A 12,760-nucleotide genomic window follows, 5' to 3' on the forward strand; every position below is an offset into this window, starting at 1 on the left:
TTCCCGCACGAAGCAACTTTTCCTGTGATCCACAAATTGTTGTTTCGGGCCTGAGTGTCATGTGCATGTCAAATTGTATGTTTTTAAACACACGTGTGGCGTCATCTGGTGTTACGAGTGTCCATGGGCGGCACTGATTGCTTACCATCAGGTAGGTAGTCCATCTGCTCATTTACCTCACAACTTCTTACCTAAAATTCATCCCGGGAACATAACCAGTGTACCCCGTCATGTGTGCTGGTGGCTTGTTCCTGATGCCGTCGTAAATGTCCCGCTGTGGTTCTTCGAATCGCGGGAGGTTGTTCAGCTCGTAGTTATCCCGGGGACGGTACTCCAATGGCTTGCTGAAAGGTAGAAGGTAAGTGATGATTGTATGAGGTTTTTAAGTCTTAACAGTAAAGTGTATGACAAAGGCACGGACTAAGAGTCCGTGGAAAACTAATATAAAAGAATTAAAATAAAGTGAATGGACTGCCTCGTTGGTCGAGTGGTCGTCAGTGCGACTGCCGAACAAGGAGACCCCTTGTTCGGCAGTCGGGTTCGATTCCGGGTCGGGCACAGTAATACTGGGCTTTTTTCGGATTTTCGAAAATTTCTCGGTAGTAGCACGGAGTCTGGAATTGTGTCCAGGATATGGCAATAGGCTCACCCCCTATTACATGGGACTTATAACACAAATAGTGAAAAGTGGGTGTACATTACGTGCCGTAATGTGCACCACTGCCTACCCCTTCGGGAATAACAGGCGTGACGTTGTGTGTGTGTGAATGGACTTAATATAATTTCTGGTAAGGTGTAAAATATAAAGTATCATTAATATCTTGAGTTTCCGAAGAGGTCACCTTTCATCTTGCAAATAGTTGAATCTTAGTGTAGTTAGGAAAATAACCACGTTGCGACACATGATAAGTGACAGATGACAAATGTCGCACATCCACATAACGATCAACAAGCAAATCAATGGATGATGTAATAAATTCTACATCGCATATATGAAGTTTACTTGCGAATAAACATAGGTACTTATAGAAATTCCTAATGATCAACATTTGGGCAGAAAGCCCGCCAGCCACGTTCACCTCGCCTGGTCGGAGGATCATCCTTTTCTTAGGGAACTTAACAAAGACATCCATAGCGACGTAGCATAGCACAAAAGCACCATCAAACTAATACGCGGAAAACTACTCACTGTTCCCTAAATCTACATAGGTACTTAAACTACATACCTACTACTTACTACATAATTATAATGTCTTATGTTACTGCTATTACTTAACTGTACCTACTTAAATATACTTAGATTATTTTAATGTTTAATCAATTCCAGCATATTTCGGTGCGCCAAGTTAATTAGGCACAGATTACGTAGGCGTAATTAATGAGACAAGAAGGGCACTTAATTAAGATAGGACGTCAAAGCTTTCCGTTTGAATTAATTTGCTTGTGGCCCTTGTAAGGTCTATTGGATCTTGGAAAAGGGTCTTCTAGGGTTCTGTACCTACAATCTATGTAATAATACAACGTCACGCCTTTTATCCCCAAAGGGGTAGGCAAAGGTGAACATTACGGCAAGTAATGCCACTGTACACCCACTTCTCACCATTTTTGTTATAAGTCCCAGGTAATAGGGGGTGAGCCTATTGGTATGTACTGTGCACACAACTCCAGAGTCCATAATACCACTGAGACAATTTCGAAAAACCGAAAATAGCCCAGTGATGCTTTGCCCGGCCCGGGAATCGAACCCGACACCACTTGTCCTTGCGACATAGGTCGGTATATCGGCAGTCGTACTTGCGACCACTCGACCAACGAGATAGATTTCGCCGCGCACATAGCTCTTAATTTATGAGCTCCGGCGTGGTTTGAAACTAGTCGAGCGTTCGAAGGTTTTCTTATAAATCATTTTGACGAATAACTTACTTGAAAAGTCCCTTAGAGCGTATTTCTCGAAGTATTTGCCTCGTGTTGTCTCCGTAGCATTTTCCGAAGCGAAACTTTAGCATGGGACAGTGGCCGGTGTACCTGAAATGAAGAAATGTCGACTGAGACAGGATTTTTGAATCATATGTTGCTGGTCCAACATCATTAGTCGGTTTCCATTCACTGCTAGACATTGGTCTGTCCAATATCCTATCTATTGTAAGATACTTTCATTGACAAAATAAATTATATTTATATTTGTACTACCAATAACACTGCGGTCGATCTTTGCAACGAACCACTTTGCAGATGTCGATATCTTTGTTCCCAAATACACCAAATTATCTCCTAAGTTCATCACACACATTCCCAGAACAACCAACTGAGAAGAGAAGTAATCCCACCCAAAACATAAATGTGAAAGGCTGCCAAGTTCGATAATATTGGAATGCTTCGCCTATAAAAGAAGTGAGATCTAAATAAGTACCAAGTTCCATACACAGACCTCAGTTAAAAATGATATAACAAGTTGGCAAGTTTTCACACACTTTATTATAAACCTACTAAACGCAATGAGTCAAGTATATAATTTTCTATTAAAACTTGCCAAGTTATATCATTTTTAACTGAGGTCTGTGTATGGAACTTGGTACTTATTTAGATCTCACTTCTTTTATAGGCGAAGCATTCCAATATTATCGAACTTGGCAGCCTTTCACATTTATGTTTTGGGTGGGATTTCATTTATTTTTGTAAGGTTTATTTTCTTTTTTTCTTATTTTACTTTACTTTGACTAAATACAAACCTTCGTAACGAATTTTAGGTCGGTACGACCATTGGAAGATATAGATAATTTTTTTGTTTTAGTTCCTTAGGGGTATGAATTTACACCTTCATTATTTTTAAAACCGACTCACACTTGGCCATTTTCAGATTTTTTCCTTTACCTTGACCTAAAGACCTACCTCCATGCCAAATTTCAAGTCAATACGACCATTGGAAGTGGTCTAGGTTTTTGATGAGTGAGTGAGTCAGTCAGTGAGTGTATAGTAAAAATAGCGATTTTCTGGTGTTAATATCTCTAGACCTACAATAGGTACATTAACCCATATGGCGCCTCTGTACCTGATTGGGTACAGTGAAACAATTGACAAAAGTTGTAATTATTTTTACTTATTGCTGCTGTTATTGCTCGTTGTAGTGGTCCATTGGAACAGGGCTTCCAAATAAACGGCAGTTTATGCCGATACATTTTTAAAATCTGTATCTGTGAGGGTTTTAACATCGTACTATAATTGTGCGTAGAGGTAAGTACCGAATATATTTTTTTTTAAGTTTAGCGTAAAGAAATCCTTATATTTTATGTATTGTTTTTATAATGCATAGAATGATTTTCAAATAAAATAATAAATAAATATTTTGTTTCATATATTTACATAGTAATTGAGCATGGAACCGTACTGTACCTAATTGGGTACAGCGGCCGAATCTATATAACGATTATTCGTCTGTCACACAAGTCTATAACAAATTTTATATTTGTGTGATAATGAGTTCGAAACTATTTAACGTTTCTGATCATTACAGCGGGTTAGAGGAAGCAGTTAACGCTAAGTTAGAATATAGTGACAGTGATTTCGAATACGACTTTGCTGTCATACCACCAGCACTCAGCGTTGTCACAGATGAGGAAGAAGGTGGCGAAGAAGATATGGTTTCTGCGGTCTTACCACATGAAGTGCCTGGCAGTATTGAAGTATTTCAATCTGTGAACTGGCATCACGAGCCATGCCGAGACAAAGATTCCGGGACATAAAAAATAATCTTCATTTTGCCAACAATGTAGCAAGTAGTACCAAAGACAAGATGTTCAAAGACAGCCACTAGCTAATATTCTTATGAATAAATTTCTACAGTAGTAGCACAGATTCTGGAATTGTGTCCAGTATATGACAATAGGCTCACCCCCTATTACATGGTACTTATAACACAAATGATGAAAAGTGGGTGTACATTGTATAGCGGCATTACGTGTCGTAATGAGCACCTCTGCCTACCCCTTCGGGGATAAAAGGCGTGACGTTTTTTTTTTAATTTCTACAGTGGGGTGTGATGCATGATAATATTTCAATTGATGAATCAATGGTGAAATATTTTGGTCATCATCCTGCTAAACAATTCACTATCACTTTACGGGGTTCCTTGCGATTCACGGAAAGAAGTGGTGGTGGCTTTTGTTTACCTATATGCTTGACGTGGCTATTGCTAATGCCTGGGGTCTACATGTGCATGAGTCACAGTGATAGCATGGATCAGCTTATGTTTCGACGTTCCATTACAAGGTTTTATTTACGCCAGAAAACTCAACATAAGGCTCGACTTTCTTCTTCTTTGAGACCAGGATTACCTCAAGATGGTGTAAGACATTATCCCCAGAAGATTGAAAAACCATTGCGATGTGTTGAATACCATTCAAGAGTGCATTGGCAATGTAAAAAATGTCTAAAAACATTGTGTGTTGAAAAAAGTGGTTTTGAATTTTTTTACACATAATACGCCACTGTACCCAATTGGGTACACCCCCTCAAAACGGACCCAAATTATATTTTTTTAGTTTTTTGTCGATTTATAGTTTATTTTATGTCTACACAGTAATAAAATAAACAATTCATATTAATATTTATTTTTGTTTTATTTTGGCGGTTAATGGGTTAATGAAATTTTGTATTTTAGATAAGTAGGTAGATCTCGACAGATACTAGAAATTTCATATGCGTAGATAAAATAGATTTTGAGTTATAGGTGGGTCGAACTTGGCCCGAAATGGTTCGTGTAATATAACCCACGGCCGGTGTGTCGGTTTTTTGCTCGAACTTGGGGGACACACTGCCGTGTGTCTAGATGAATGTCCACAGTTAGTGTGTAGGTAAAGGTGTGTTAATGCTTTAATTATTACTATTCTTCTATTGAACACGTACTCCTGTCCGGCTGCCGATCTCCGACAAATATCCCGGTCCAACATAGTGTGGACGTGGTATCCATCCTATACTTTATAGGGCTATCCCTATAAAGTATTATTAGTAGTATTATCCTATTACCTACGTAAAACTTTAATGGTTTATTGCATTTTATAAAGGTAGCTAACAGCAGGAGCAGCCGAAATATTAACTCATATAGGTATGTAAATATCGTATTCTTTAATACGATAGGTATTTATTTTTCGATCATTATTTGCACAAGTGTACATAGCTATTTGTATGATGAAGAAGTGGATTTTCATTAATACGTTTCTATCCCAGGGATTACTAAACGAAATGAAAAGGAAAAGCGAAACTTGACCTACTAACAAAATAAAAATACACCCAGCTAAAAATTCAACAATTTATTTCTCACAACAAATCAATTCCTATCGTAATATAATTTTAAATCAATATTCCATTCCAATGGATAGCGTTATCCAATCACGGACAATCTTCGTACAAGAAGCAATAGCCTGAAGGCAGGTGTAGAACGAAGGGGAAGTCGCAATCGCATCGCGACCAGCCGCAGATGATGCCCATGGATATTGCGACCGGTTCGTCGCAACTTCTCTGCGACGGAGTCGGCCGACATTCGCTGTTTACACGGTGCATATGTTCTGGACATTCGGAGACACCTACAAAAAATACAAACACTGTAATAAAAATAATTGGTCAATTTGCTGTTTTCTAAAACAGTTATCTATTCTATTATAACTTTCGTGAAACATACTAAATTAATTATTATGTTATCGGCTTACTCATGTTATTGTTTGAAGAGGATCTCGACTAGTTTCAAGCCATGCTCATATTCTGCTACTCAGTAGCAGCGCAACAATCGCCGCGTCGTGTGTCGCGGAATGCTGCTCATGAATATGAGCCTCTAGCATGGCTTGAAACTAGTCGAGATCTTCGTCAAACAGTTACGTGAGTAAGCCGATAACATAATAATTAAGTTATCTATTCCCCGAGAGTTTTTGAAAAACGTATTAAATGACTAAACATCTGCGTTTTGCGATTTAACTGTTACCACTGAAGGCGTATAGCGTGGATAAGGAATTTCTTAAAAAGTCTTTTAGCATAATTATATTCGCAACTCAAAGACATTCCTACGCAAAAGAAAATCATCTAATACCTATCTATAATTACTAAAACATTTTAATAATACCACGTAAATGTTTCGAAAATACTTTAGTAATTGGCTTCCAATTACCTAACTAGTATTATTACATAGTCCTTGTAATGTCTGACATTTAGGTTTTGCGAAGCACCTAAGTAGATAAGCAGATTATTTTTAGACTAAACCCTAGGCTTCAGTGCCTAAACACTACAAACGAACGCAGAACAACTTTATAAAGAACTAAGTTTTGAGGCAATTTACGCACTAATTGCTAATTCAAACTAACTTTGAACTCTTCAAATAATAGCTGTAATATTTTAAGGGGGATTTAATTAATGTCTTCAGTCGTGTTTTGGTATAGGTGTTCATGCCGAAGAACATTATAATTAGGAGTCGTTTATTAGTTAACGTAGTGTAATTTCAAGTCTATTTTAATTTGAGGACGTAAGTCTAGAAACACGATTTAGCTTCTATGAACTTGAATTACCAATTAGAGTTTCATTATCACGATGGGTATTTATAGTTACGTATTATGTTATAGTTCTATTTACAAATATTAATTCGAACTAAATATTTGTATGTATTCGCTTTACTAATTTTATTTCCTAAAATCATAAAATAAAAAAAAGTCCCAACATTCGTCGTAAACTCGTAAGTTTTCAAAATTTTAATAGTATCTAAATACATAGGTATTTAAATTTAAAGGTAATATATTCACTGATCAGCAGTTCATGTGTTATTTATGAACTTAACAAACACAACAACAAACAAAAATACAATATAACAATAACAATATAATAACAAACTTTCCATATCGTGAACATTATGAAGTCTAAGTAGCAGCGACAATTGCCGCGTTGTATGTCGAGAAATTCTGCTCATAAATATAAGCCTCTAGCATGGCCTTGAAACTAGTCAAGTTCCTCGTCAAACAGCCACGCAAGAAAACCGATAACATAATAATTAAATCTGAAATGTTGATAGATATAAATGTTACAGTCAGAGTGATTAAATAGCAATTATTCATAATGACTGGTTATTATGAATAATCGTATAAAAATGCCAAATTCACTAGACAATGTAATAAATTAATCACTTTATCTGGATATTATTCATAATAGGGAGTCCAAGTTAGTCAAAGTAATAATACATGTGTAACTCAAAATGTCACAAGACTTTTACGTGTAAGAATAACTTGTAAGAATAAAAATTAATCTTTAAGATCAAAGAGTCATTAGTTTTGGCATAAATTTGATTCGCATAACGTTTGTAGGCCTAATAACTTATGTAGGAAATGGTGGTAGAGAACTTGTAGTGCCCTATACATAATTCCGACTAATTTGCTATAGTTTCTGTAACAATTAAATAATAATGTTGGTTAAAAATTTAAGGCAACAAAAGTTAGTGTCAGAACCGAATTGCTACAAAACCAGCTCCACGTAGTCTTGTTTGTCCTACCCCTAGAGTGTAATTTAAAATCGCGTAGGAGCGAGGCGGCCCGCGGGCTGAGGAGCAGGAGGCTGCTAGCGAGCCACCGCGGCTGAGGCTGGCCGGCGAAGCCGGCCAACAAGCCGAAGCTGCGGTGGTGAGCGAAAGCCGTCTGCGACGATTAGCACGCGTGGGGCCGCCGAAGGCCCGCAGCGCCGGAGCCATCACAGAAACCCTGCCTGCTGCATGGTGCATGTTTGTTTGCATGCTGCTCGTTTTATTACATTATCCAAGTCTTCGAAGATAGTATATAAAATTGCTAGTTAATGTGATTAAGTTTGTGTCAATTATCACTTTATCTAAATTGAGTGGGCATTATATATAATGGAAAGGCAGTATATATAATATCAAGATTTATTACTTTGGCTGTAACATAAATATGAAGAAATGTTACTCACAAGTGCCGTTGTACATCAAACAACTGCTGTTTCCAACTTTGCCGTAATATATAGCAGTGGCAGCTTGTATGAGGCAGAGGATCACCAGGGTCTGATGCATCACGTCTTCACCACTGACCGTCTTCAAGGGAAATGAACACGAGTATTTGTTGGTATTCCATCTTCCGTAGTATGAATGGATGTTTGAATGAAATTGTAAAGCAAACAGTATTTTTGTAAACTTTGCTAACACACCGTTTAAGGTGCCTTCCTGTTTATTAGTCTTTCGTAGTGAGAATTTACTTTGAAAGTGATTCTTAGACGTTTCATCTTTTGAGCAAGAATCAAATGCTTTAAAAGTTGTTGGGGAATCGGGGATAAAGAAGATTGGGAAGGGGATTAATTAGGCCTCCTGTAACCTCACACACACAACGCAAGCGTTATTTCACATCGGTTTTCTGTGAAGCCACCATATCGGTCGAGCCAGCCCAGTCGTGCCGAAGCATGACTCTCCCACACTTAAAACAATTAAATCTTTGATGTAGATGCTTTAACAGAATTTGGTATTAATCTACGAGTGAGATTAGTATTACTCAGATTCTAAAACTATTGGAGTGAACATCACAAGTATAACATAAAAAACTCTCTCACTTACAAGTCGTTTTAAAATGAAGAACATTTCAGTAATGAAAAAACAACAAATTTATTTTACACAACAATATAAGAAAAATTCATTCAAGCATTGCTCTTTCAAATGCATCTGGTTCCGTGGGCTTGATTCTACTGGACCCTCGCGACGAGAATTTCCGTCTGCCTCGGCCTCCGCGTGGCAAAGGTGGCGGACAATGTTTGAATGGCACGCAGAGTCCTGCATCTTCATCAAGGGCCATATCTGCATTGCAATCACATCGAGACCATCCACACGTATAACCTGTTGCAAGTAAATCAAAATCAATCTTCAAACTTTCGTTTTAAGATTTAAATTTCATTAACACATTGAACGCCGTGGTGGTCACCGGTGACCGACGTTAGCGGAGGATTTGTCTTCACCAGTTTTCTATTGGCAGTCAAAGTCTTAATGACATAATATGTAAATTAGTAGGATTCCGGTAGCCTGTCCTCATTCAAAACAGCGTAAATGTGACCTGTGTATATGTGTGTTTTATCAAAATACTGTTTCACACCTATGGCCTATCTAGTAGGGTCGTTGTTTCTTTCTTCCCTACTAGGTGTTTTGACTTTTATAAACCCCAACAACTGCCAACAAGCAAGGTAAAAATATCCTTTAGTCTTTACGTTACTCAGCTTTATTTGGACAATGGACTGGTTTCCACCCCGGTCATCTGGAACCTTTTGGCTCAGTCAGAGTCTATTGGTAACTAATTACTGGATAAAAGGTGGTTGTTCCTACCTATGACATATGTTTGGGGGTCGTCGCAAGTGCGTTGTGACATCGTCTGTCCATCGCATCGTGTGTGATATGGATGCATATTTAGTGGACAATGGTCTACACCTGAAACACCCAAAATTTTGTTAAAGTTATCACGATATTCACTTAATTGCTTCTTTAGTTAAAGCACTAATTTAGGGATATTCTATTTGATGATTATTAAGCGATTTGATGGAACATTTATTGTTAGGTAGCTGATGTACTGTTGATGAAGCTCAAAACAGATCGCGATGGAGAACTTCAGTGGACGCCCTCTGCCATATCTAGGGGACACGGGACATCAAGTCAAGCTGATGTACTAAGGGTGTTACCACACCAATCGAGCGATGGTCGATCGATACCATCGATCGATGGTAGAATGGATTAGTCGACGTCGATCGATAGTTTCTACCACACCAATCGATCGATAGCCGATAGATACCATCGATCGATGGTGGAATGGATTGGTCGATGTCGATCGATAGATTCCAGCCGAAATATAATAAATCTACCGACCGCTGCCATCGACCGGCAGTCGATCGATTGGTAAGTCGACCGGTATCCGTCGATCAATTAAAGCTACCACACCAATCGATCAATGTCGACCGATGGCATCGATGGACTATCGATCGATAGGTGTAGTAACACCCTAAAATTTTATTTTAGAAAAAATATTTCATTTTAGAAAAAAGTAAATAATCCAAATTCTGTCAGAAGTCATTATTCTACGCGAAGTCGCGGGCAACAGTCAATAGCTAGTTAGTAGGTATACAATAAATAAAAAGCACTTACACTTTTTATTGAAGAGTAGGCAGCGCTTTGAGCTAAACGCATCTACGAAGTAAATCGTTGACAGAAAAATAGCAACACAGTATTTCATTGTTACTCGACTAGTACGCAGAGATGGAAAACTACTCATTCACACGCCAGACCCCGATCTTTTATCACTATTACCGTTTACATTTTATAACTTGTGTTTTGGAAATATTGCCTAGATGTTGTTTTGTCCAGCCGTAGTATTGTGATTGTGACGCAATGGAGTCTCGCAACTTCACATTATCTCACGGTATCTTTTTTATTTTTTCCGTAATCTGCTACTTCAGATTTAGCTTCTATTTCGTCGTCTTTAGTTCATTGTCTTTCGTCGTTAGTAGTTCCTGCATTACTTTTTTATGTAATGTCATAAACTAACATGGTTTCATGGTTGGTACGGTCTATAAGGTGTTCTGAATGTATCTGCCACGGCTTTAATGGGAGGTAGTGTTGTGTTTGAAGATTACAATAGTAAATATAAAAGATTGATTATGAGTTTATTTTTTCATACAAAAAGTCTACGTATGCGTTTGTAATGAAAGAGCTATCTCTTTCACCGTCTCTGTCGCTTCTTGCCTCGTGTAGCGAGCCATTATGCAGAGTGGGAGTATGTTTATTCAACTTCTTTATGTTCTCAATTTGAATGACCTGGTCCGGGGTACGAATTTTTTCGCTATTGTAATCTTTAAACACAACAGTACCTACCATTAAATCAGTGCCATATACAATTGGAACACCTTATAGAAGTACCTATATGTGGCCAATTCCTAAAAGCATTGAATTTGACTAGAAACATGCATAATATTGACACAAGAAAGTCTTTACCTTCCTAACCAAGATACAAAATCAAATTGATTCGTACCTATCAAGGTATCAAGCAGTGCCTAGATAAAACAGCACAAAGTTAAAGTGTTTATTAAAACTTTCTTAGTGAGTGCTATCAAAGCGAAACAGCTGTTAGCGAGTCCTAACAAACGAGCTTGGATCACGAAGCTATGACCCGTTTAGCGCTACACAATATAGGTGAGTAGGTATACTATATCTATATGTATTTGTAGGTCTGTACAGTCAAGATATGAAAGTGTGCCTGGTACGACCGGCGTGCGGCCTTTCTGCGTCGACGGTACCCGTAACTGGTACATTAAAACCAGAGGATATTCTTTGTAAACTGATATCGTGATAATTTTCACGATAGTGTGTCTTGGGTGTCTTCAAGGCCCGAGTGAATAGGTTGCTTATGGGCAGACGTGCTCCACCGTAGGCCGCATCATCACTTACCATCAGGTGAGATAGCGGCCAAACGTCGACCCATTAAATGTAAAAAAAAAAAAAAAAATCCTATTGTCTGTAATTACCAGTTGATTCTATCGTGAACAAAGATTGCCATTGATTTCAGTTAGTTGTTTTGTTTTGTTGTTTTGTAGTTGCATCGCCTGATGGCACCGTGCCATACAAATTGATATTTGATAGCGATGGAGTATCTATTTCTGTTTTGTGGTTGTTTTCATTGAAAGGTTAGATAGGAATCTGTATTCAGTAAGTTGTAGTTATGGCGAAATACTTCAAGGTGAGAATTGTGGCAGTTCATAATTAGATTATTCGCAAACTTAAGTGTGGGATAGCCATGTTTCGGCAGGTATGGGCCGGACCGGGATGATACCACGGCTTCAGAAAACTGACGTGTAACAACGCTTGCCTTGTTTCGTTGTGTAAGTGAGGCTACCGGAGGCTCAAACACCCCCATTCCAAATCCCCGATTCCCCAACAATCCCTAAATTCCTAAACCCCAAAAGACGGTCAACGCACTTGTAACGCCTCTGCTGTTTCGGGTGTCCGTAGTAATAAAAATAGTTCAAATTGAGTTAACGAGAATGGAGTAGACTTAATAGAAATGACTTTGTTAATAAATTAAACAGCTTCGTTAACACACAAAATCTTGCCAGTTGTGGCAGTTGCCGACATGATGATGATGACGACGATGACGCAATTCCATTTACTTATTCCTTCAAGGAATCAAACGGTCATTATTGAAAAACAAAGTTCTACAAACAAACCTTACACAACAGAGCTATCAAGTTAACAGGATAGGATTCCATTACACAAATCTAGGTTATCGCAAATAACTCAGGTATAAAGCTCTACAACTTCTAAAGTATTGGAATTCTTTAAACTTCACAGCTCAATTCGTTCCCCATACAAAATCAAAGTTGCCAGGCATTTCATTATGAGTTTGCCTCGCGTGCCACAAAACGTAAGTTGAAATGAATTTATTACGTAATTTGTTTCATAATTCACATACTTAACTACATAGAATACAACAGAAGGTTAGAATAATCGTGTACCTAATCGATTATGGTATCGATTTTTTTTATTTTCAAGGTTGATTCGATTAAGTAATTTGATTAAATCCGTAACGTAATGAAATGTTTCCTAATTTTCTTTAATGGTAGGTAAAAGTTATTTTTGTGAGTTTTCTTATGATTGGCGAGTGATTGAGGCTTCTGAAATTCGGTAATGCGAATGCACGAGTTCTGGGGTTTGATAACCCGTTTACAAAGTATCCTTCTATGGCATTATCCTGAGACAAATCAC

The 12,760-nt window shown here is 38.0% G+C and overlaps 1 protein-coding gene across 1 annotated transcript in view; it reads right to left on the reverse strand.

Moving 5' to 3' along the window:
* The window catches only part of LOC118272824 (protein FAM166B), a 29,158-nt gene that overhangs the window by 2,606 nt on the left and 13,792 nt on the right, over window positions 1-12,760 (reverse strand). Inside the window, exons 2-3 of the mRNA XM_035589519.2 lie at window positions 1,924-2,025; window positions 192-344 (exon numbers count right to left, since the gene is read on the reverse strand). Coding sequence (XP_035445412.1) covers window positions 192-344; window positions 1,924-2,025 — 255 coding nt within the window. The remainder of the gene's footprint in view (window positions 1-191; window positions 345-1,923; window positions 2,026-12,760) is intronic.

The sequence above is a fragment of the Spodoptera frugiperda genome, chromosome 4, assembly GCF_023101765.2.
Source record: "Spodoptera frugiperda isolate SF20-4 chromosome 4, AGI-APGP_CSIRO_Sfru_2.0, whole genome shotgun sequence".
NCBI lineage: Eukaryota > Metazoa > Arthropoda > Insecta > Lepidoptera > Noctuidae > Spodoptera > Spodoptera frugiperda.